The sequence below is a fragment of the Hakea prostrata genome, chromosome 5 (genome assembly GCF_041222555.1).
Source record: "Hakea prostrata isolate BN-2017 chromosome 5, UWA_Hpros_2, whole genome shotgun sequence".
NCBI classification, from domain to species: domain Eukaryota; kingdom Viridiplantae; phylum Streptophyta; class Magnoliopsida; order Proteales; family Proteaceae; genus Hakea; species Hakea prostrata.
Window position 1 is genome coordinate 17,390,893 of NC_142604.1, and position 26,488 is coordinate 17,417,380.

Consider the following 26,488-nt stretch of genomic DNA (forward strand, 5'->3'; position numbering starts at 1 on the left):
TTAGATGGATCAGAGTTCACTCTTTCAGATATGATGTTCATTCCGGTCATTTTATGTATACTTCGAACTACATACTTATTGTAGCTTTATAGCTATATATATATATAATTTATTTATTTTTGTAGCTGGCGAGTTTGTTAGTGGTGGGGGATATTATTAATATAGATGTTGCGGATGGGTACAAACTCAAGACCTCCCCATAGGAGTTTGGGCTTTTAACAAACTCAAGACCTCCCCGTGGGTGTCTGGGCTTTTAACCATTCAACTAACCCACCATTGGCATAGCTTTTTATATATAATTTTGATGCATCCAAAATCTGCTCAGCCCTTAGATCTCCTGTGGATGACCTGCAAAAACGAACATCAGATGTGGCCCGACAGCTGGGGTCGGGAGTCCACCTCCGAAAGCTAAGTCAGTTGATAAACTGATCATAAACGGCTCTGCTTGAGCACAGAGCTAAAGAATAAATGATGAGAATACAATTCAGATTGTATATGCTTTTCTATATTTTTACCTTGTGGGTATGTGATGTCTTATATAGTGTGTACCTTCGAATCTCCTTCGTTGGATGTATTTGAGTCTTCTTCGGATAGCTGTCAGATCTTAACGAATAGATCCGTTAATGATAGATCCATTTGAGGTTTGACTAATAGATAACTCCTTTGATAATATGATCGTTATATGGTGGTTATCCATATGATAATGATCGGTATCTTGCGCAAATGTTGCTAACCGTCTCCTTGATGATTAGTCCATTCTGATTATAGCGGATTCGGGCGTATCTGCTGACTAAGTCAGTTTACTTCCTCCACAAGCTACATTTTGAATTTGGCCCGCTCGGAAGCGAGTCGATTCCTTTCGTCCTGACCGGGGTCGAGGGTCGAACCAAGGATGAACCCGGTTTGATTATATTTTCTCCGTATCAAATTTAACTATAAAATGAGACATTGAACCTCCGATCTTGAGAATTTGAATTCTTAACCTCTTACTGAGGGTTTAATTTTTTTTTCAAGCTAAGTAACCCTTGAGATTGTTTATATCTTGTTGCATGCGAACCATATTATAAATCAATTCTTTAACTTTTTTTCCCCTGGTGGAGATCAATACTTAACCAAACATTAGGAATGTCAAAGGGCTGTAATGGTTTTTGTTTTTTTTATATATACAAAAAGAATTGTTACTTTATATATAGGCGAGGGGCGAAATTTGAACTTTGAATAAGTTTCTATATTGATAGCAAGTTGCAACTGCTGGGAATAGATTTTGACGACATTTCTTTTACAAGTAGCAAGTAGCAGCCAGCAGAGGCATAAGAATGATCTGGACAGAGTTGTGAGCGATGAGATTCCGATCGAACGAAGGATATCGATCGACAACATCGCATAGATAGTTTGTCCCTTGTACATGATGACTCATTATTAGAGGTCAGAGTCGCGCTTTTCCTCTTGGTGTTTCGTGGCGAAAATTGAATTTGACACCCATTCTTGATCGTCTGAATTCGGAGCTTCAACCGGAGAAATTCACAGAAAAGCATCGGAGAACAACTACTCAGACTGCTGGTTTCATCAACTAACAGGTTGTCTCATATTCTTTGACTCCTTCGTAATCTCCTTGTTCCTGTTAGTTCTTGAATTCTTGGAACGGTTGAAACCTTTTTTTCATGCTGATCCGTTTGTGGGCAATTGAGAATTGACAGGAGAGAACTTTCAATTGGAAGAGTTTCATCTGCTAGTTTGTGAAATGCTATATGTTGATAAAAGGTTCAATTTTGGAGGTTGATTTTTCATTTCCTGTTTGTTTTATTCTGATCACAACAAGGATATAATTGATTGGTATGCCGTCGTGGTTGGAAGCTCTGACCTTTTTGTTGCGCGCGTTTTGATTACAGGTTCTTTTTTAATTTTCTTTATATGCTTTGCGCCTTTGCCTAATTAGCTGTGGCATTATATTGGTTCTTCGCTTTTTTCGGGAGTAAACATTTCTATGGATGTTCTATTTTGTAGTTTCTTCTCCATTCCACCCCCACTCCTTCTTCCCGCCGGTTGAACTGGCTTTATCATTGAGAGAGGGGTTGAATCAGTTCATAAGAATTTTCCAATTGTTATAGCTGAACCAATACCAAAACGAACACAACTGGCTGGGCAATTCCTAGTTTTACCAGTTACGATTTTATATGTCCATAATTCTACCAAGATTGGCTAGGCCTACCAAGAGAGACACCACTACTTCAAAACAATTCACACTAGAACACAAAGTATACGTGTTTTGGCAATTTGCCCACATCTATGGAACAATACCCTTCACAGTCTCTAATACTGCCCATGGTCCCCAAGCATCAACTGCTTTTACAGTCTGCGACCCTTGCTTCTGTCCTTGACATACAAAGAAAACGGCTACAACCTCCTTGTACTTACTGTCACAAATCTGACTGTTTATATACAGCTAAACAATTTGTCAAACACTTATTTAGCATCCACTCAACGGTCACCAACAATGTATCACAACCAGATTTGCCGACTGTTTGTCCCAAAAAAGAAAAAGATTTCCTGACAAATACATCATGGTTAAGATAATTCGACATTCAGCATATGTACTAGATAATTACAATTTGAAATTGACTAGAATTCATCAATGTTGATCATTCAGTTTAGGGTTATTGCTCTCAAACATCAACAACATCTTCCTAAGCTATTGGAGGTTGATGCAGTCCAATCCATTGTCATGCCAAGGTCGTGGGAATGGCAAAAAGCATCTAAGTTACTAAGTGCCAAGGCTCCCAAATATCATTTTTTTCTCCATTTCTCTAACATTATTTAGCATGTTATGGTACATACCTTGTACTATAAAAAATCAGCATTAAGCCACTGAGTCATAAAAATCAACATTAAGCTGCATCAAGTCATAAAAAACAACATTAAGCTACATCCAGTCATCAGAAATCAAAGGGAAAATTTCTGTCTCTCTCCTGTACTTACTCTCTATTTACTCCTACTGCCCCCATCAAAAGTTCACCTCTGATTCACCCCAAAAAGGAACTGTTTCCTCCTTCTCCCCTGATATTTCGAAATGCCCAGAATACCCCTTGCCTTTACCTCTTTACTTGATTATGTTGATTTTTCTTTTATCTGTTTTACTTTGTTTCTCCTTCAAAATTTTTTTTGGATGAATAAATAAATTCATTAACCAAACATGAGAGAAGGGGAAGGGAAAAGTACAAAACCAAAGACAAGCTCAATAAAACAAGCGCAAAACATAAGCACAAGTGGCACAAAGCCATGCAATTAGACCAAAAAAATACAATCACAACTAAAATGGACCAAAAGGGCAGTAAACCTACCTAGACAACTGCTAGAGTCCGTCTGCCTCCCTCCAGAAACATCGATTGACGCCCCCCAGCATCTCATTAGAAACCCTCAAGAGAAGAGTAGATGGAAGAGTCCAAATAGATGAGAAGGGGAGAAGAGAGATTCATAGAGGCGGAGGCGGAGGACTGCCAGCATCTCTCCTCCTTCAGAACCGATGAATGCTTCAGAAACCCTAAGAAACCTTCTTTTGAGAATCGCCTCAGAGACAGTTGTTTGAAGTCATGATTAGATGTATTTTTTCCTTCATTTTCTCCCCCTTTTATGGGAATCAGTTATATATGATTAGATGTATCTTTTTATTCTTGTCTGTTTCTTTCATCCTCTTTCATAGGAAATTTTTTTTTTGTTTAGTTTTTTCTTACTCCCCTTTTCATAGGAGCTTGTTAAATGTTATTAGATGTATTTATTTATTTGTTTCTTCCTACATATGCTATTAGAATCCATTAAACATGATTAAATGTATTTTTTTTAAAAAATTTCTCACACTCTTCTATGAAAATCCATCAAAGGAGAAAGGAAAACAAAACAAAACAAAATTTCATATAAGAAGGGGAAAAGGAAAATAATAGAAATAAAAAAATATACACCTAATCACATATAATGAGTTCCTATATGAATAAAAGAGAGAAAAAGAAGAAAAAACGGATTTAAAACAAAATAAATTGCTTTAGTAAATTAAAAAGGAACAAAAATAAAGGGTAATATGGCCAATTTGAAATATCGGCAAAGAAAGAGTGGTAATAATCCAATTATTTTGGGGAATCAAAGGTGAAACTTTTGAGAGGGGAGTAAGAGCAAATAGAGATTGGGAATCAACATAGAACTAGAACACGGGTAAAACTGAACCAGCAAGCTATCTTAAGTTTGAAACAATTAAAATAGAAAGTTAGTATTATTCTTGGAATTGGTCACTCATGATAACCTAGTCTCACATTTGGTTTATACTATTCTTAAAAACTATGATATTATCTATAAGTAAGGTGTATTGATTTTGAGAAGTGTTCTTGTTCTCATAGAAGTTTGATTGTTCAAATGACTATATCATTACATGAGACTTTCAGTGTTAGGTAGAGCACAAAATCGGCTTTCTGAGAAATCCAGGCCTGATCGAATTTGATTTCCATTGAAGGAACTATATATGGTCAAACCTTATTTGTTATGTGGTCGTTGGCACTAAAATCATTAGGAGTGGAGATATTTTTCAGTTATCAAAACAAATGAATATTGTACGGCCACACTATAATTCTTAGCAACAATGTTCTACTATATTCATATTTTTGGATTTTTCAGATTAGAGTAAAACCTCAGAATTAGAAAGTTGAAAAGTTCACTTACTTTCAAATCCTTTTTTTTTCTTCTCAAACTGGTGGGTGCTGAATTTTAAATTTGATTTTTAACTATGTTTATTGGGTTCAAATGGACTGGTATTTGCTTATTTACTAATAATCTAGTTTCTAAATATTTAAATGCCAGTATAAAACATTTACTTAAATGATACTTTTCATAAAGAAGGGCAAGTCATAACAACAGTAAGGCAGCCATTGCATAGACCAGCCAAAATCTGCCTGGATTGCTTAGGCCACACCTTGACAACTATAGTCCAGTTAATTGGGCATAGTTCCAATGTTCTCCAATGGATTGCAGAATCTTCTCCTTCGGTCTTTTGAGTTTTTGGGAGCTTGCTTTTTATGTCAGCTTGATTCCATGCTTTTAACTGGTAAAACAGAAACAAGTGGTGTTGACTTCATGACTGTTTAGACATTAGACAGCCTGCAATCAAGGATTGAAACCAGATTTGCATAATAACAGATGTTGGTCAAAAGTATGAATTGTTTCCTCCAGTGTTGTTCCGAGTGTTGTTTTGTTGCAATACATAACTACGTTATTGAAAAAACAACCTGAATGATTGCATAAAAGTAGGTTGGTTTGTCTTCAGGAGTAATATTATGTACAAGTTTCTTTACATGAGCATTTTCATGCGTATCTTTAGCTTGTCTTGTGTCTTTCTAATGCTCTAAGTAGATCTTTTAATCACTGATTCATTACAATACCCAACACCAATACTTGAGGATATAATATGAGCTTTCAAGTTGGTTATTCACCTGTTATGGATGTATGCAGGGCTTTATGGTGAACCACGCTATTCCAATTGCTGGAGAAACTTTATTTAGGGTTCTAATAGGTCAATTATGGTTTCTACCAATAAGAATCGAGTGAATTTGAAAAGTGGGACAGCTGATGAAGATTGCAGCATATTTTAACCTCTTTCTCTCAGCTTACCTCCCGCCCACATGGGCAGCAGTACTTTGTGCAGTCCTTGTGATTATCACTGTTTCACTTTCAATGTACCTGATATTTGAGCACCTTTCAGCATATAAGAATCCTGAGGTATTGCTCCAGTGTTCCCCATAAGATTTTCTTGAGTTATACATGGATTCTTTATTCTGTTGTTTGGTTATATAAAAAAGTGTTTTCTCTTTGCTTAACAGGAGCAGAAATTTCTGATGGGGGTCATTTTAATGGTTCCTTGCTACTCCATTGAATCAGTAAGCTTTTCTTATTGGAACATAGGAAGTCTATTGAAATTTCAGGCACACATGAGATTATATAGTCTTTGCATTAAGTGCCCAGTTTCCTGGAATATACTTCTCTTTTGAACAGCCTACAGCCTGAATCATTTATTTATTGTTATTGTTGTTATTATTAGTATTGTTGTTATATAGACCACTATCCATCTTTCTTATTATTATGTATAAACCACTACCCATCTCTCTCTCTTGTAGTCTTGTTTGAGTTCAACTATTTTCTTCTGGGATAAGTAACCTTGATAAGTGAGTATCATATTATGCTTTGATATTTTATGGTCAGACATTGTTTTATGGGGGTTTATGCGTGAGTTACTGAAATTGATATGTTATTTCATATTTTTCATTACTTACCTGGAAGGTTTTTACAAATCTGACAGTGCATTGCTTGGTATAGATTTATTGAACTTCAAATGCATTGATTTTTACATAGTCCATCGTTCCAAGGACTGGGCATAAGTCAAGATCTTGATGTTAACTTTTAATTTGTCATAAGGGTCGGTCATGACTTGTATACTTCGACCATTGACATCACTTGTGTAATTTTGTAAGCAGGTTTATTATAATGTGGTGCCTTTCAAGCATTATCTATCATGGATAATGGTTGAGCCCTATTCTTTCATTTGGCTACTTCATATGCATCTAGTGGGATAAAAAATAATTTGCGGGCTGACATGATTATTCAATTCTGCAGTATGTATCATTGGTGAATCCATCAATTAGTGTTGATTGCGAGGTTCTACGTGATAGCTATGAGGCTTTTGCTATGTACTGTTTTGGAAGATACCTTGTGGCATGCTTGGGTATGTCTCTATCCGGTGACTGTTGAAAATTTATGTTTATCTTCATCAGCTCTTTTGCCTTCTTATTCCTTCTCGTTGAACTGCTGTGTTGTTCTTCAATCTTGGTAGACCTGAATTTTGGTAGCTGTGATATCCTTCACCCCCTCTCACCCCCCACACCCTAAAAAAAAGAAAATAAATAAAAAAGTAAATAAACAACAGAGGAACACCATCATCCACCTTGTTATGAAGCCTCTCCACGCTAGTGTCCATATTATTGCTGTCTTTACTAACGTTCCTGTTGCCAGGAATTTGAATTTATCTCCAGTAATGGAGGTGTTGCTACCTCTAGATGGGAGATATTCATTCTGACTCCTTTTGTCATTAACTCCAATTAAAAAACTTGCATGTCCTCCTCAAAGTTAGGTTGAGCTACTTTATGATTTGGCTTTTCTGTATGGGGTCTTTCATCCTCATCATATATGTCAAAAATGGGATTGTCATACCTATAGTCTCTGTTATAAGGAACTCTGTTGTAGGAATTTCTGCCTGCACATTCCTTATTCTTGTAACTTCCATATCTATAGTCTTTTCCATTAAGAACTCTAGCTAGTGCCGGAATCCTGTGGGCACTTTCCTTGTTCCTATCTTGAGCTTTGAAGGACTTTAGATGGCATTATTTTTGGAAGGAATTCAACTGATGTCGACAATCTCTATACTCCTGTGAGGAAACAATTCAAGATCAGACTTTCATCATCTCCACTCAGGTAATAGGTTCATCGCCTTCATATTGCAGATTCCTTTTTGCATTGCTACATCATTCACGGGCATAACCCTGTAGTGGATTCTGTGCTAGTCCTATCTTGGTATACTCAGGTAAATCATAGCATTCAAACGAAATGTCTAAATCATATAACAATTCATAAAATACTTTGAGATTATTGGTGCATCATATTTCCTTTATTCATACACCTCTAGAGGCCTATCCTGTTCCTTACTCCTATGTGCCTACAATGAAGAGATAGAAAATAATCTTGGGTTGGATTTGCCGTGCTTTGGCACCACTCTAGTGCAGCCTCAATTGAATGAGGGCCAATTTTCTAAGATCTTATCAAATCCAACCTTGGCTTGAAGTTCAAATTAGGATTTGGAACCAGAGCTTGATGTCTATAGGGTTTAGCTCGTCAGAATGGGGTGAAAGTTGGATGCAATGTAGATGATGATACAAGGATATGATCCTCCAAGTTTGGTTGGTTTTGGATGGTTAAATTGGAAGATGTTATGTGTTACTTCAGTTTTTGGGGTGTTACGAAGTTTGAAAATTCAAGAAAAATGGGTGAATGTGGTGTGAAAGGCTTCCGCACAAGCAGATTCCCTTTTGGTTGGGGGGGGGAGGGGAATAATAGGAAAAAAAAGTGAGAGGTAAGGGGAATGAGATATGCTGGCTGCCACTTACATGGATATAGGAGTCTTATCCTGAACTATGGGGGAGATACGATTACTTGAGTGAAGGTTGAATCTAGAGCTGTAGAGGAATCCCTCCTTGGCTTCACGGGAGACCCTAATCTCATGTACTAGGAGGTTCCTTTCAAACGCTGAGAACATTATTCTTGATGGAATAGAAAAGCAATCAAAGCCTGAGCTTAAAAGCTGAATTTTATTGATCCTTGTTAATAATGGTCCACCATGGCTGGCCTTTAATCTTAAAGCAGAAAAGTCCTAATGATAATAGAAATCCTAAGTAGACATGGACTGTTAATACCGTGAACTGATATTGGGAACTTTGTTAAATTGAAGTTCTAATTGGACATGAATTTTATAACTCAACCCTTAAAATGACGCCCTATCAACTCTAATAAGGATGAATTAAATAATATGCATCAGCATCAATGAGGACTAATTAAATGACATGCATCATTTCTGGTAAGGACTAATAAAATAGTATGTATCAACTCTAATAAAGACTAGACCAAAAAATACTAAATCGTGTGAATTTTTTGTACTCAATGTTTTAGGTCCATTATGGTGGCTGATTGCGAAGGGAACACATACAATGAAGGTCCAATCCCTATGTTACCCAACCCTAGGCCCATTCCTAGTGAAAACTGAAAAGAGCCTTTTGGTGCTAGACATCAGGCAGAATTTGGGGGCTTCCCAACAGATTTGGCTGCAGTTTCTGGAGTTCCTGTTTGGGTCCAATCAAGGATAGATTCTAGGGTTGAGTACCTAGGTTATGTTCCCCAAGTATGATGTGTTTCCAATGGAGGGTTAGGGAGATAATGAATTCTGAACTCTAGGGTTAGAGTTTTGGTTGGTGGAATTATGGCATCAAGAGATTAGGATTTTGAGTTGATGAAAGGGGCTGCAATTTGGATCAAGTGCTAATGGGATATGGAGATGGTAGATTTCTAATTTGATGCAATTCTGACGGTGGAATCGTGTGATGTGGAATGAGTGTTTTTGGTGATGGTGAAGGGAACAAATGGGTTAGGGCTTCAAAATATAAACAAAGGGTAAAATGAACCTTAAGTGGTGGAGGGATGGACTGAATAAGATGAAGGCTGAATTTCATTTCCATAGAGGGACCACTGCTTGGCTTCACAAGAGACCCTACAAAAACACTTTGGAGAACATTTACCAAAGTTAAAACACCATACTCGATGGACCAAAATGCTGACTGATCTGAACGGTATATTATTAATCATAAATCTCTATGATTTAGTTGTTTATGTGTTATATTTCTTCTCATATCTATTTTTTTGTTGATTCAACATAACATTATTTGACTTTTTTTGTGATAATAAAGCTGCAATTAGTGTAGCTCATAACCTTGTTAAGCATGATGGAATAAAACATCTTTAGATTGACTGTCATTTCATCAAGGAGAAAATTGAAGGCCGTCAGAATGGCACTCTGTTAGGTCCAATATAAACAGACTAGCTGTTGTTTTCACCAAAGGTCTTAACTGTCAAATCCTTCAGTCATATTGTTTCCAAGTTGAGTGCGTGAGATATCCATGCACCAGCTTGTCATGAGGGCATATTTCTTCTTGACGAGCCAAATCATTCTCTCCCTCTCTCTCTCAGCTGCAGCTAAATCTTGGCTGAACTGTGCACATCTTTGTTGCTGTAGCATTTCAAGATTCTGCTTCATTCTGACGCTAGAGATTGTTGAGGGTCAGACAGAACATCCTGATTGAAACTTTAGACCTAGAAATGCAGATGAGGATTACTTGTATGGTAGGTATTTACAGAAAGCCCTGTCACAGATCTCCATCTGCATATGGTTAATGCCCAAGCTAGTTCTTATATCCCTGAATCATCTCTTTGCTTATTCTTGGGCCCTTCAAATGAGTTTTATTGACCCCTTATATCTGGGCTGGCCACCTTGCGGTAGTCCTGATATGGACAACATGTGCCTGTTTCATGAGCTTCTGTGAGGTATCAAAACAAAAGGCCTGCATAATGTATAGTGTATAATGGAGGGGTTATATATATCGGCAAATGCTGTGGCATTTTCTAGGATTTTAACTTTATGTACCTGAGATGAGTGTATTTCCTTTAGTACTCTGGCTGGAGAATTCAGCAGGAAACTTATATTATGTCTCAGGTCATTGCATCACAGTAGATGGTAGTATGGTACATTTATCATGGATATTTGAACTTAAAACAGTAGCTAATGTTCATATTTACCAATGTTATGTTCATTTTTAGGTGGGGAAGAGAGGACGATCGAGTTTATGGAGCGGCAAGGACGGAAAACACCCTTACTAGAGAATAGTTCTCACAAAGGAACTGTAAAGCATACCTTTCCTATGAACTATTTCTTTAAACCATGGAAACTTGGTCGATGGTTTTACCAGCTTGTAAAGTTTGGAATTGTTCAATATGTATGTTTACTTTCTGGCAGAGCCCTATGTCTTTCAATATTTATTTTGTATTAGTGGAACTACTGATGTAATTTTGTTGATAGCTTTGTTTTTTTCTTTACTTTTTATCAGATGATAATAAAGACTTTAACTTCTATTTTAGCGGTCATCCTACAAGCGTTTGGGGTGTACTGTGATGGAGAATTTAAATGGGGGTGTGGGTAAGTTACTGTCTATATCATTGTGTAAATTTTTTTTAGTATAAATTCAATATCTTGGCATTGGGAAGCATTCACATTTAGTTGGAGAGCTCCATGACAATTGTTGCACCTCAAAAATGTAAGGATTGATAAATTTTTAACTTTAAGATGAACCACTCCAGTCCACCAGAATAGCATTAGGGTAGCAACATCTATTTACTCAAGGTAATGCATCTGCGGAAACAGATCACTTAGCCATGAGGATTCATATGTGGATCCATTGGTACTACTTAGCTAAGAAGGCATGTATCATTGGGGGGCTAGGTATAAGAAGATGCTCTCCACAATAGATGACTCACTATTTGAGCAACTAATAATACCTTGTGCGGAATGAAGAAGAAGAGTTATACTGGCCATACCCAACATGGCCACTGTACTCACCATACCTCAAACTAGAGACTAGTTCAAAGTTTTGGTTTCCTGTCTGGTTTGTATCTGGTTTTTTGAATCCAAAAAAATTCACAAAACTGCAAAATTTCAACTGAAACCTTGTAAGTAATGACAGTTGCTTTCAAGGCCCAAAGCCAAATTAGGTCTTGAAACCCACAAGAAACTCTATTTAGCCCTCTATGCATAGTTGAACCCTTAAAATTTTGTGAAAAACAAACTACTGAAGTTGTTGGTCGGCTTTGGACCTCACGTTGGTGGTGTATTGTGTTGTACATGGTCTATACAACCAAATCTACACAATTAAAACGACTAAAATGTGAGTTTTGAATGAATTAATATACAATTAGAAAAAGATTTATGAATATTGTTAATGTGGTTCATTACAAACATTTTGAAAAATGAAGAATACAAGTTAGTAAGATTGGATTCACTTGACCATCCTAGAATCCAACTTTCCTGTTTCTACATCAAGTTTTTGACAGGATCAAAATAATTAGTTGATTGTTGTTAACTTGTTATTGTATCACAAATGCTGGCTATGTCATAGTAATACTGGAAGAAATGCTAAAATTATTTCTTGGAGCCCTCTAAATGAATCATCATTGGTTGTCATCGCATATCATATGCTTTTTAGTATGTAATAGAGCATGCATTTTGCAGTGATTTTGTTTATGTTCTTCTGCAAACAGTGTCTTGATTCGGTGAGTTGTATAGGTTGCAGATGGATTGCTAGGTAATTGTTTATTACCAAAAGGATACTGGAGTTTGCTGGTTATTGGAAATTTCTAGCTGAAACAGCATGTACTTGGCTGATTGCAAATTTTAATCCATATATGTGCATGAAAGGCCATAAAGCATCATAAGCATCATTCTGTGATGTTTTCTCTGTTATTGATATAGTATGTCTCCTTAATTTCTAGGTACCCATACTTGGCAGTGGTTCTCAACTTCAGCCAGTCTTGGGCTTTGTACTGTCTAGTTCAATTCTACACTGTTACAAAGGATGAATTGGAGCACATTAAACCACTTGCCAAGTTTCTGGTCTTCAAATCAATTGTCTTTTTGACTTGGTGGCAAGGTGTGGCAATTGCAGTCTTCTCTGCATTGGGTTTGTTTAAAAGTCCTATAGCTCAAGGCTTGGAGTTCCAGTCAAGTGTTCAGGACTTCATAATTTGTATAGAGGTACTCTCTCTCTCTCTCTTTCACACTCACACACACGCACACAAAAAAAAAAAAAAAAACAGTTGTCCCTTGGATCTGTCCTTTTTTTTGGGGGGGGGGGGGGGGTAGTTAATAGGATTTCCATTAGTTATGGTTTTTAATTATTTCTGTTACTACACTGGATGTTTCCATGGAGGATCACCTCTATCACCATTCATTTCCCTATAAGTGTCATTTCTTTCAATACACTCAGATTATTTTCTATTTTTGATTCATGGTTCTTTGATGGCTATATCCTGTTCATCAGGTTGGCATTGTTAATCTAGGGTTTTTAGGTGGTGTTTATGGTATGAGTATTTGATAGATCAGATTGAATGTTTCGGTGAGCCTTTCCTGCCACCTAAGAAGTATTCAAATCAGGAGCCAATTTACTTTTGGAACTATACTGGGATATTGCTACCCTTCCCCCTTCCTTTACTGTTGGCTCTTTAAAGATCCTAATTTTCTCTCTCCTTCCTAGGGTATTTAGATAAGCTATACTCTTTACCCCGGAAAGGAAAATCCCACTGCCTCCATCTCCTCTATTCATGTTGAACCAGCCACTAAAAGACAACGATGCCAGAAAAATAATAAACAAGGCTGGGCAGTCTCTGCTGATTATTTTTATTCACCGCAGGATAGCCTTTTACAGTTGTCTATCATTAAATCCACCCTGATTAAGGACCCCAACAACTCAAAAATGAAGGACAAAAAGCCGTGGTTTAGAGAGGTAAGGATTGTGATTTCCAGGAGGGTTGCAATGGCTGCGTTTGATTTTGCAGCTGATGATTCAAAGGGAGGTTTTCTATGTTCATCTTTGCCGATAAGTAGCCCTGGTGGTTCAGGCAACAGCCTAGGGTTCGCTCAAGCTGGGAGGATCCCAGGAAGAATTGGACATGAAAAATAACGGCATCGTTGTAATTTTAGTACTGCCCTTAGTTAGTAGGGTAAAATGGTCATTTCGTAGTCAATGTTTATGAAACAAGCAGCATCAATTTTGGAGGGCCCAAATGTAGTTAGGTGATTTTTTCATGGAGCACATTTAAAGAAGTGAATGAATCCTGACTTGTGTCTGAAGGACATAGCAGAAACTTTATTTATGGTCATAAGTTACCAAATACAGAAGAAATCAAAATTTTCCAGTGTGGGAATCTTATATGTATAAAAAAAGAGATCCTAAAAAATCCTAGCAAATCTACCCACAATAAGGAAACCTCAAACATGGAAAGTAAATCCAAAAAGTAAATCTTCTTCTAACACCCAAATCACTGCCCAATTCTGTCTTACAACACTCCTCAAGTTGGATCATAGATATTTATTATGCCCAGCCAATGATACTGCTGAACACCTTGGTTTAAGCTCTTTGTATGCACATCAGCGCATTGATTGTTTGAGGTAGCAAAGGTAATATGAATTAGTCCAGCCTCAATCTTTTCTCTTATGATTGTCTATCAATCTCCATATGCTTGGTCTTGCCATGTTGTACTGGATTGTGAGCTAAATTGATTGCTGACTTACTATCTAAGTACATGTGTAGGAACTTCCGAATCTGACCCAATCTCGTAAAGCAGCCCTCTCAGCCATAGCACCTCACTAATGCCCTGAGCAATTGCCCTAAATTCAGCCTCAATACTAGACCTTGCAACCACAACTTTTTCTTACTCCTCAAAGTCTCCAAGTTGCCTCCCATATATACACAATACTTAGGGGTAGATCTTCTATCATCTGAGCACCCTACCTAGTTTGCATCTATATTTGCCTCAATCTTTAAGTGTTTATGAGCTGAAATTGAAATTCCTTTTCCTGGTGTGGCCTTTAAGTACCTCAATATACGATACACTGCGTCCAAGTGTGAGGAGTAGGGATCATGCACATATTGGCTAACAAGACTGACTGCAAATGTGATGTTTGGTCTGGTATGAGATAGATCCACTCTCCCTCCAACTTTTGATACCTCGTCTTGTCAACCAGTTCTCCTTCTTTTGCCTTCAAGGTTAGGGTCAATAGGAGTTTTAACAAGCTTACATCCTAACATCCCAGTTTCCTCAATTAGATTCAGAGTATGCTTCCTTTGAGAGAGAGACATACCATTGGCCGAATATGCCAACTTCAACCTTAGGAATATTTGAGCTTTCCCATATCCTTAATCTCAAATTCAGCTCCCAGAAGGTCTTTGAACCTGAAATTTCATCCTCGTTGCTGTCTGTGATGATGATATCACTTACATATACTAAAAGTATAGTAGTGTGGGAACCATCTCTTTTAATAAAAAAAAGTCTAGTCTGCATTGCTCTACTTGTAGCCATTAGAGATCATGGCCTTATGGAACCTTCCAAACCACACTCTCGGAGGTTGCTTCAGCCCATACAATGCGCTCTTCAACTCGAGTACTTTTCCATAAGTCTCAACAGTGTTATACCCAAGTGGCACATCCATGTAAACCTCCTCTTGGAGTTTTCCATGTAGAAAAGCATTCTTAATATCTAACTGTTGTAGGCCCGCACTGTGTTCATCTTGGTAGCATAGGCAAATGTCTCCTCGTAGTCAATTCCATAAGTCTAAGTGAAGCCTTTGGCCACCAATCTTACGTTGTACCTCTCTACAATCCCATCTGCCTTGTGCTTGATCACGAACACCCATTTGCACCCAACTGTCTATTTTCCTACAGGTAAAGTCACCAATTCCCACATTTTGTTTTTCTCCAAAGTTCACATTTCCTCATCCATTGATTCCTTTCAGTTTGAGTGAGATATTGCTTCCTGCCAAGTGTTAGGAATAGACATAGAGGAGAAAAAGGAAATGAAAATTTGAAACTTTGGGAATAGGGGCTGATATGAAACAAAGTAGGATGTTTGGTGCAAGCCTATCATTGGAAATAGGATGTTTGGTGCAAGCCCGCAGCTACTTTCTCAATGCAATTGGTAGAGACAAAGTAGGATTAAAAAAAGGGGGTCAAAGAAAGGCTCATCTTCAGAGATTGGTTCATCTGAAGAAACTTGTATTTCAGGATTAGTAGTTGAAGCTTCCAACTGGCTTGGCATAGGAGGGGCTTATCCCTGCTTTCTTTGATAAGTCTTTAGAGGTCTTTGCTCCCTCTACACATCATCCACTAGCTGTCCCTGTCGAATTGTTTCATTTTCTAGAGAACGATCATTTGTAGGAATCTTGGGAGAAGTATCTAAAGGAGGAAGCAAGACCGGAATCTCTTCACTAAAACCCTCCCCTTGAAGAGGTGTAGGGGGAAAAAAGGAACTTGTTCCTGGATCACAACATCCAAACAAAGAAGCGACAAAAACCGGAATAATAACACTTATACCCCTTCCTATGTATGAGGATAACCCAAGGAAATGCATTGGAAGCCACGAGGATCCAACTTAACATGATTGTGGTGGCTTTGAGTGAAGGCAACACAACTAAAAACTATAGGTGGTACTATAAAGGTTGCTTCCCTTAAAAGAACCTCAAGGGGGTAGCTATTATGTACGTGGGCCTAATTCTATGTTATTGTAGGGGGTGTCAGCCCCCCGCAGGGAACAAAGCTCGTGGAAAATTAGTGTGTACCTGTTTTACATGGAAATTCATCCGACGGCCTAGATTACTCGGAGATATGGATGTTTGATTATATCTCGGTCTAGGGTTTTTGGTATAAATATGTAACTCTCCTCCTCTGGAATTAATTTTTTTGGCTTGTTAAAATTAGTGGATTGTTTGGTGGCTGCGGGTTCTCTTCCCCTTGAGGATTTCCCACGTAAAATCTTCTATGTTTTGTGTTTGATCCTTTTTTATTCCTCTTTCTTTCATGGTGTGATTGTTCCTCAGTTTCTATCCTAACAATAGTGCTGGTCTAAGACTCAGGAAGGCATTCAGTTAATAAGACAAGCTGCAGTAAGAACCACATCACACCAAGATCAAGGTGGCACAGACACAGTAAACATTAGGAAATGTTGTATCTTAAGTAGATGTCTATTCTTACGTTCGGCAACCCCATTTTTAGGTGGAGTGTCAGCACAACTGATCTTGTGTATGATGCCATGGTTAGTTAGCTAAGAGGGGAATGCATCACCCAAGTACTCAGTCCCATTATCCGTACAAAAGATTTTGTTTATGGACCCAAATTGTGTCCTAACCATGTTATGAAAATTTTGGAAACCTACGAAAACATCACTCTTTTGGTGAAGTAGACCCACATGGTCCTATTGCAACAATCAGTCAAGGTGACATACCACCTATGACCAGACAAAGACATAGTTTGAGAAGGACCCCATATATTAGATTGAATAATTGAAAAAGGAACAATATTACGATGGTCTGAAATAGGGTAGAAATGCCTTATTTGTTTAGCTAAAATGCAAGACTCACAATAAAAATAATTCAAATTACATCTTGTAACCAAATCTGGAAATAACTTAGAAAAAATAGATAAATGAACGTGGCCAAGACAATGATGCCATTACAATAAAATAAAAAGTGCAGGAGAAGTGGAATTAGAGGCCATAGAAAGAGCAAATGGAGACGCATCCAACACGTAGAGCCCCCCTTTCTGTCTACACTGCCAATCATACACCTAGTTTCTAGTTCTTGAAAGTTGAAACACATAGTGAAGAGAAAAAGGTTATTTTGCAATTTATGTCACAAGTAAGGCTACTAATAAATAAAAGGTTAGCCAAAAACTAAAGAACATGCAAAATAAAAGATAGAGTAAGCCAAATAGATAATAGATTCCTTCCCAGAGATAGGGAAGGAGATCCATTAGTTGTTCGAACAACCTGAGTCGAAGGAATAGAGGAATAAGTATGAAGCAAGGAAGTTGAGCTAGTCATATGGTTAGTTGCCTTAGAGTCTATTATCCAGGAGGGATAAGTTGAATTTGACACTATGACAACCAACCTATGGAGGACTATGGATCAGTAGAGGGAACAATGGCAGAAGCTACACTCACACTTGAAGTTAGCCCTGAAGAAGACACGTCAAGTTTGAACATCAATTGGCGAAGGTGCTAGTGCTCATTTGAGGAAGGAGGTGTTGGAGTGCTCAGGGTGTTAGAATTAGCCTTGTGTGCAGATGCTTGATTGCAATCTCTATTTCCATTCCTACCTCCATGGGAATTTGGTAGACATCCTACAACTTGCAACATTTGCCTTTTGTATGATGCTCTTTTCCATAGTACTTGCACTTCATTGGAGTGCAAGAATAACCAGAAATAGACTTATTGCTGCCAAAGCCAGCCACTAAATGTGGACCTGTCTGATGTCTGAGTGTTTTCTATAGCTGTCTTACGATTGTCCTTAGTGTCAACCATAGCATAGGCTTGCTCCAGAGAAGTAAGAGGTTCCTAGGAAAGAATCTGTGTTCGAATCTGATCACACTCAATATTCAGCCCTGCCAGAAAATCATACACTCTAAGCTTGTCTTCCTACTTCTGATAGGCAGCAACATTTGCAGCACTGGATGGAGTAAAACGGCTATAGAAATCAAGAGTCTGATAATAGCTTCAAAGAGTGATGTAGTACTGACACGGGGTAAGCTCTTGTTGCAATTGATGAATTTTCCATTTGATCTCGAAGCACTATGCATCAATTCCAACCTGGGAATAGGTCTCTTTGGCAGCCTTCCACATTGTAGCAGCATCTAGAAGGAGTAGGTAACTCTATAATACTTGGTTCAATGGAATTAAGGAGAAATCCCATAATCAAGCATTCATCGGCTCCCACTTATCTTAAGCCACATGGCCCACACCAAGAGAAGAAGGCTTCATAGAGGTTTTAGAAGATGGTCTGTCAAATTGCAAGCACCAACTGCAAGAGAAACAAGATGAGACCATATAAGATAATTGGTCCCATTAAGCTTAACAATGGTCATCCAAAAAGGAGAAAAATCACAACCATGTGATATAGAGGAAACTGGAGGATACTCCGTGCGAGACTGCCAGATTCACCAGAAGTGGCGAAGGAGACTGTATTGGCCATAGCAGGACAAGAAATAGGTCATGCATTAAGGAAAAGAAAAAACTAGTAGGAGAAAAATACTCCCTGCGAAAAAAGTCATAGAAAAAAAGGTTTGGAACAATTTTTTTTCTTTTTTATTTTTTTAAAAGACATAGGATGCATGGCAACGGACATAGGAGTGTCGTACAATTGATTGGAATCCCTTGTGTCATTGAAGAGACAAAAAGAAGCGATGGTTCTGGTTGGGTTCAATGGGTTCGGTGGTCTTGGAGCAGGTCTGGTTAGGTTTGATAGGTTCTGGTGCTGGTTGGGATCTGCTCAGAAGAGAAGAAACAAAGGTGCGATGGCTTTTTCAGGTGCAGAAGGTGGTTTTTTTCTCTTCTGGAAATTGAATAAACAGGAAGATAAAGAGGGTTGATTGCTAGAGAGACCTGGTGATGATGTTGTCAGGTGCAGGCGATCGTTTTCTCAGTTAACAGAATTCTGGCAATGGAAAACAGGGGGAAACAAGGTTTGATCACCAGAAAATGGTAGCGGAAGAAGAAGAGACAAGAGTTTGAGGTTGCTGGTGGTGGAAGAAGAAGAGGCAATGAGTTGCAGGTTGCTGGTGGCAGAAGAAAAAGAGATGAGAATTGTAGGTTTCTGGTGGTGGAAGAAGAAGAGGTGATGCCAGCTATAGGTGGATGGCAATGGGAAAGAGGAAGGTGGCAGAGCTTCTGGGAAGAAGATGGTATCGATGGTTGCTCTGCAAATTTTTCTCTTTTTATTTTTTATTTTTCTATGTTTAGAACATGACAGACGGTGGGTGGTGCTCTATGATTGAGAGACAAGATGAGAAAGAGGGATAATGCTCAATGATGGATTAGAGTTGACTCTAATACCATGTTGAAAGAATTGAAAGAATCCTGACTTGCGTTTGAAGGACACAGCAGGAGCTTTATTTATGGTCGTAACTTACCAAATACAGAACAAATCAAATCTTCCCAATGTGGGAATCTTATCAGAAAAAAGATATCCTAAAAAATCCTCCCAGTTCTACCCTCATTAAGGAAACCACAAACATGGGAAGTAAATCTTAAAAGTAAATCTTCGAACACCCAAATCACTACCCTATTCTGTCTTACGACAGTGACGACAGAACCGTAGTTTAGGCCCATAAAAGTTGCCTATTACATAGAAAACCCATTAGGATCAAGGGCCCAATATATATAAAATGCAGTCCTAGGGTTATTCCTAAGAAAACCCTCTTTGGTGATGAATCTGTATCAGGGGGGTTAGGTGGGATAAGGAATAGCAGTTTGTATTATTGTGCATTCATAGAAATTCACTTAACAGTGCATGCCTATTGGTCACAGCTTTAGTAGGTCATAAAATTTTGTTGTAACTTCTCGTCTGTCAGCCATGTGAATATTTCTGCTCAAAATCTAGAAGAACTGCATGGCTAAGTGATGCTGTTGCTTGGTCACTAGGAGTAATTATTAATTTCCTTTTGTTATTTTACTCATATTCATAGAGCCATAGGATAGAATTGGCGGAGTTGATTTAGACTCTGTTTCAGTCATTGAGTTTGAATAAGTATAGTTTATGTTACTAATCTTCAAATATACATGCAATTAGTTGTAGTATCAGATTGGTTGTGTAGAGTACTACTGATCCAGATTCTCAGGTCTGATCTCTTCCCCCCATTTTTCCCCACTTCTATTCATTCATTTCTACTAATGGCTTTTTTATTTTATTTTAATGGTGAGCAATAATCTGTTCGTTACACAGTTTGAATCATCAATTGAGGTCTCTCTCAATACTTCTTACTGCCTCAAAAGATATGATATAGATCACTATATAGGTACAGCTTATACAAATTGGACCCAGAAAGAGTTCCCAGAATTGAGGTTTGAATCATTCTTTTGATTGATTCTAACAGTTCTGTCATTTCTGGTTTCAGAAAAACTTTTGTTCTTGGTACTTTTTTTTGGTTCTACCATTGATCATATTAAAAGGGCTTTTGGAATGAAACAACAACAAAACGAGTCCTATTTGTATTTAATTTGTATGCATCCCGAGTCCTTCCATGCTTTGACCCTTAAACACAATAATCAAGTTTAACAGGTTTATTTATTTTTCCAGTACAGATGACAATTGCTTCTGTTATGCACCTCTTTGTCTTCCCGGTGAAGCCATATGTGCAAATGGGTGACCGTTTTGAGGGAGTTGTTTCTGTTCTTGGAGACTATGCATCTGTGGACCCCGTAGATCCTGATGAGGTCATGGACAGTGAACGCCCCACCAAGCTACGACTCCCCCAGCCTGATCTTGATGCCAAGAGTGGAATGACTATAAGAGAAAGCTTTAGGGACGTTGTCTTTGGTGGTGGTGGATATGTAAGTCTTCTTTCTCATCCACATGTCATTTTCTTAGCTTGATAGAATTACCTCATAACATTTAAGCCACCAACTGAACTGCAAAAATTATGTTTATATGGTATCTATGCACATCCATTAAGCATTGAATGGTTGCAATTTTGTGAGACTCAGACATGAACCTGAACATATAGGCCCAGGAAACTTCTCTGAGGTCTATGTACTTTCTGGTAGATTTTCTTCTTCTTCCTTCTCCTTTTGTTTTGTTTTGTTTTTATTTTTGTGTGACAAGTAAGCTTTGTATTGAAGAGGAAGGTCGTACTAGGGAGCAGCCCTTGGAATCCTGCTGGATATTCTGATTTTTGGTAGAGTTAAGTATCGCAAAGGTACACAATTATTTTACTACCAGCCAAAGCAAAAGGCGAAATGAGCAAAGTTCTTCCCAGACATTCTTCAACATGTCTAGATTTTTTTTGGCACTATTAAAGTCAATACCAATTAGAATTGTTGGGATCCACCATTGACAATTTGCTACCTAGGTGTGTCCTAAATTTACCTGACATCCTGTTTGCTGATTGTTCTCTTTGGGTGGTCAGTCATGGATGAAGGCTCAAAGGGAGGAAAAGAAAACAGTAAGCCCATTTCTTTTATTTTTGGACTTAATGGGTCCACATTGATGACCCTTATCTTAAGTATGTCACCCTAACAGCAAGCTTCAGTAAACATGTTGAGGTTGGAACAGGAAGGGAAAAATTCTTAGGCTGATGGTTCCCAAAAACCTGCTATAATATCACCATGTGGATATTAGGTTTGTTTCTAAATCTAGTGGACACGTTATCCACATCATCACTTATCCTTGTGTCCAAATCCATACCAACTGATTTCTCTGTGTTTTGTTATGATGCTTTGAATACTATTGAAAGACTGCATCAGGGGCCGGAACTCAATTGGTTAGCTGAAGGGTTAAAAATGTATAACCAAAAAGTGGCATGTAGGCTGTCTGGGGTATTTGTTGTCCATCCAAAAGGTTAGAATAATAGAATGTTAGATGATATCGTGCACATCACAAAATTAGAGGCTATGTTGAATATTCCTACAATGATCATATTAGACGTTAGAACCATTTTTTGTAAAGGTGGTGCAGCTGTTGGGGCATTGGTTGACTTCGTTTTTGGTACCCCATCTCCCCTTGTTTGGGTGGGGAGAGAGTACCTATTGTGATATACTCACAGTGTGGGCTGGTCCATGAGGATCGTGCTACTTCTTTTGTTCCACATTGATGGTATTGCATTTAGATGACCTGCATTGTGGAAATGCTCTAGACTTGATAATATTATTTTCTTTGTGCCAAGAGAGCTGTTATAAGACATCCCAGATTCTTATGCTATAGTTTCTGCAACATGTTGCCCAGTATTTCGAATCTAGGTGCCCAGGAGACACCAAGGCTTTTTGATAAACCAATTGACACCTATGTGAACCAGAATTAAAAGTAAATTGAATTTCACTGTGAAAGTGTGTGTACATGAATTATTACCTATTCAACTGTTACAGCATCATATGTAACATTTTAGATTTGAAGTCTTGAAACTGTGGTAAACACTTATTGACTGTTTAGAAGAACTAGATGAATGCTTTTCAATAACAGCCGTGTGCAAGGTGGGTGGTGAAAGCAATACTTTAAGACTGACTGTTGAAATTAATTATTATCCTCCCTCAAGAAATAAGCAAGGAGTTTTGTCGGTTGTGACAAGCAGCTAGTTGGTTTGCCAAGAGCTCCTCTTATGTTAGGTCTCCACAGTAAATATTTAGTCTAGTTGATTAGCTAGCTACATGCTTTTGCCAATATGTATGCTACGAATGTTCTGTGCACTCATCGTTGTGAAGGCACCCTCCTATGCATCCAGCCCCCATTGTTTGTATGGCACCATAACCAAAAATTAGTCACCTGTTTGTTTGTCTTCTGATAGACTCCCGAGCACAACAGGAAAGAATAACAAACAGCAGAGATAACACGATACAGCCTGGTTACCTGGAGACCATTACTCCCCAACAAACAAACCTCTAGCAATAATCATCCAAAATCTTAGTCATCCCTCTGCCTATATCAGATTCTCATAGCCGAACTCCCCAGTCTTCCCAATCAAGTCTCTCGACCTGACCCCGTATTCTCATCATTTAACTGCTGGACTAACTGCCTGGTGTCTCTGCATGCATGGGTGAGATGTATTCCCTGTTTCCATCCCTAGCATGACTAGTGAACACTTGAGTAATCAGTGATCTATCATCTTCTCTCCCCACCCCACCCGTCCCCCCAAAAAAAAATCACCACTTAGACAATATTTTCCCCAGAGGTTACCCTCAAGAGACACCTGGACGCCACATAATTAATCCCAAGCAAATGGTAAGGAAGGTTTCTGATTGAGTCAAAATATTTTGGTTTCAATGGGCATTCAAACTGAAACAGTTAAAGAGTTTTTCACATGCACATTCCCCCCCCCCCCCAACACACCCACACACAAAATAAAAATAAATAAATAAATTTGCCACGAAAGTTGTGACACCCCTCCAACTGTGCAGACCTTGCAAAGAGGTGCACAAAACTTAACACCGTCCCTTTGCTGTTAACTGTTGAGGGGAGATTACCACCCCAATGTATAGATTTAAAAAACTAAATAAAATTCCTTGTCTACCCTCATCCCTATTTCTTCTTTAAACTCTTTAACTGTTTAGAGATGGGTGAAGATAGTATTTCTTCAACCCTACTTCTTCATCTCTAGTTTTTGTCTCTTTGTGGTTACAAGCATTGCCTCCAGAGAATAAAGGGAGCCGCGGGAAAATGAATGGAGCTGCCGGAGAGTACACAGGATGAAAAAGAAGGTCGTTATCAAAACCCTAGAAACCCGATCATGACAAAGCCCACCACACTGCCCACCATACTGGTCTTTGTTTGTATTCATTTTTCTTCCTGCGCTCTTTACTTTCTGTATGCACCAGTGTGCCTTGGCTTGTTTAGTTATCATTACTCCACTCCCTAAAAGACTCTTCTTCTCTAACTCTCCCTAAGCACCCCTGTTTGAAGTCCTTTGTTTCTCATTGCAATATCAGTTATTATTATTACTATTATTGTTTTTGTTCTCTTTGCTGCTCTTTACAAAGAGCTTGTTATGCTGTAAGAGCCACCACCATTGTATTATATTGCATTTGATGTGATTATTGGAAGATGCTTCTAAATACTGTTTGGTCTTTCTCTGCAAATGGGTTCTCAAGTTCATTGAAACCCAATTGAAGGTTGAAGTTGTAAAACCTAGGACACATCATTTATGCTGTTGCTCTACCAGTTTCATGAAAATTTGTTTCTGAGTTAGTAGTTGGTTCTTCAACAATTTATGTGGAACGAAGGAAGAAGAGAAAGGGAAGGGTGAGATGAACCCCTTCACCTACTTCTATGTGTGAAGGTCAACATTGAAAATAGGGTTTAAGTTAAGGGGCATTTGAGTCATTATAATACATAGGGTCATTTTTTAGTTCTATTGAAAAATTATTTTTTTTGAATTCCAATCAGTAGCTGGAAAAGGTGTTTTAAGGAGTGGACTTAATTGTAAGGCTTGCACAGGTTTTTTTTTTTTTTTTTTGGGGGAAAGGGGGGGGGGGTGCATGTAAAATACTCAACAATTAATGATGGTCTGTTCACTGGAAAAAAAAATGAAGCCATTTGAGTACTAATTTTGGTCAAAAATATCATATTAGTTTATTTCCATATTAACCTACCGCAATTGAGATTGATCCTTGAGTTTCACTCACTTGGTGTTGCATTGCATTTGTCAGTTTTTCCTTGTTTTTCATATTGTGCTTCTAACAAAATACTAGCTTAACAAGGATGTCTATTCTGCTTTACAGATTGTGAATGATGTCAAGTTCACAGTCACCCAGGCTGTGGAGCCTATGGAGAAGGGAATTACGCAATTCAATGAGAAACTACACAAGATATCGCGAAACATAAAGAAACATGAAACGGAGAAGGGAAGTAAAGATGATAGTTGCATCCATTCAACATCACCTACACGAAGAGTGATCCGTGGGATTGATGACCCTCTCCTGAATGGTAGTGTTAGTGATAGTGCAGTATCCAAATCAAAGAAACACCGTCAGAGAAACCAAACCAGCAGCAGTGCTGAGAGTGGGGGGGAGAGTAGCACTGATCAAAACTATGGGGGATATCAAATTGGCGGGCAAAGATGGCTCATCAAAGATTAGTTTATCGGAGAGATGGTAAATGGACAAGATTGAAGGATAGCAATGACCTGGAATTAGGCATATGTGAGGAATCTTGATCAAATAAGTAATTGCTGCCCCCACCTTGCTTGTTTTTGAAACACCAGCTGGGAAATATTTTCTTCTGAGTGATGGTAGAGAGAGATCTGTTCATGCCTTATTTGCATTATAGTGATGTTCGAGCAAATGGCACAAGTTGTCCTATGGTGGAGGTTCAGAAAATGGTAATAGTTCCTCCCAACCAACCATGTATAGGCTGTGATTCATATGGCTCCAATCTCCACTGGAAGCTATAATTGGATTGGTTCAAATGAGTTGTATTGATTCAAATGAGTTGTATTGATTCATCTGTTTGTCATTGCATAAATTGTCCATTGTTTTTCAGACCTTCGACTATGAGGATACCTTTGTTTTCAATTGTTGTTTGACAGCCTCAATTGTATCAACATTTCCTGATTTTCGCTTGGGCTATTGTTTGGACGATGAAGCCGTGTTGTTTTATGTAATGACCCCCGATTCATTGATTCAACTGCAGTAACTTTTGGTTACCCTTACCATCACCCTGACGACTACCAACTGGCAATCAGACCGCTTCTCCATGGATTCTAAGAGAATTGCATCAGAGAACGCTTGCTAGCACAAAATTGTATTTGAGATTGAGATGGAACATTTATTTTTGGGGTTAATTTTTTTATTATTTTAATTTTAGGTCACGTATCTTGTGGATTTCTAATTATAAACTTAAGTGATCTGAGGCAGGCTGAATTAGAAGGTTTTTATGAGGGTTTGCTATGGCCTCTATATAGCCTAAACCAGGATCCTTGAATCCTAAAACTGATCCAATGCAAAAGCAGGGGTTCTCACATGGGCTCTCTGAGTATCCAAATTCTGGTTAGGGCATGTTGTATACTAGGATCAAACCATTTGACCATCGATTCTCCACAAAGTTATCAAATTGGGATTATAGAGCATTCCAATAGCATTCTTCTTAGGGGTGGAGAAGACACCATGGCCATGGTCAGCACCTGCTGCAGTCGTCAAATCTCTCAAATTAATGAACTATAATATCATGAGTGAAAAAACATAAACACAATTCCATTAAGAAATAAAAGTTGATCTCATTTATCAAATGTTACTAAGACTTACAAAAGTTGCGACACAACCGGTCTAATAGTTACAAATCGAATCAAAAGAAAAAGAAATCAAGCTTCTGTAGGCATCGCAAAACGACACAAAGGACATGTATTCTTATGTTCTAACCACTTGAAAATGCATTCTTTGTGAAAATAATGGGAGCAAGGGAATTGTACAATATGGACTTCTTTCACATAATCCTCCATGCAAATCATACATGTCTCTATAGAACAAGATGCCCCTTCTTCTGCATGGTTGTATGTCTTAATCTTTAAAGCCTCAATCGAAGATCTTGAAGCCGAAACTAAGCGATACCCTTCATCTCCATT

General features: G+C 38.2%; 1 protein-coding gene across 2 annotated transcripts; it reads left to right on the plus strand.

Moving 5' to 3' along the window:
• The first annotated feature begins 1,283 nt into the window (after window positions 1-1,283).
• LOC149015522 (protein LAZ1-like) lies at window positions 1,284-25,688 on the plus strand. 2 transcript variants are annotated; one of them, XM_089154951.1, is made up of 10 exons: window positions 1,284-1,577; window positions 1,820-1,889; window positions 5,488-5,754; window positions 5,856-5,912; window positions 6,646-6,754; window positions 10,447-10,622; window positions 10,734-10,822; window positions 12,172-12,433; window positions 20,526-20,774; window positions 24,651-25,688. In XM_089154951.1, the coding sequence occupies exons 3-10, from the start codon at window positions 5,605-5,607 to the stop codon at window positions 25,005-25,007; spliced, it is 1,449 nt and encodes a 482-aa protein (XP_089011077.1). In that variant the 5' UTR covers window positions 1,284-1,577; window positions 1,820-1,889; window positions 5,488-5,604; the 3' UTR covers window positions 25,008-25,688. The 2 variants fall into 2 exon arrangements, with proteins under 2 accessions (XP_089011077.1, XP_089011076.1); XM_089154950.1 differs by lacking the exon at window positions 1,820-1,889.
• Window positions 25,689-26,488: the final 800 nt, after the last annotated feature.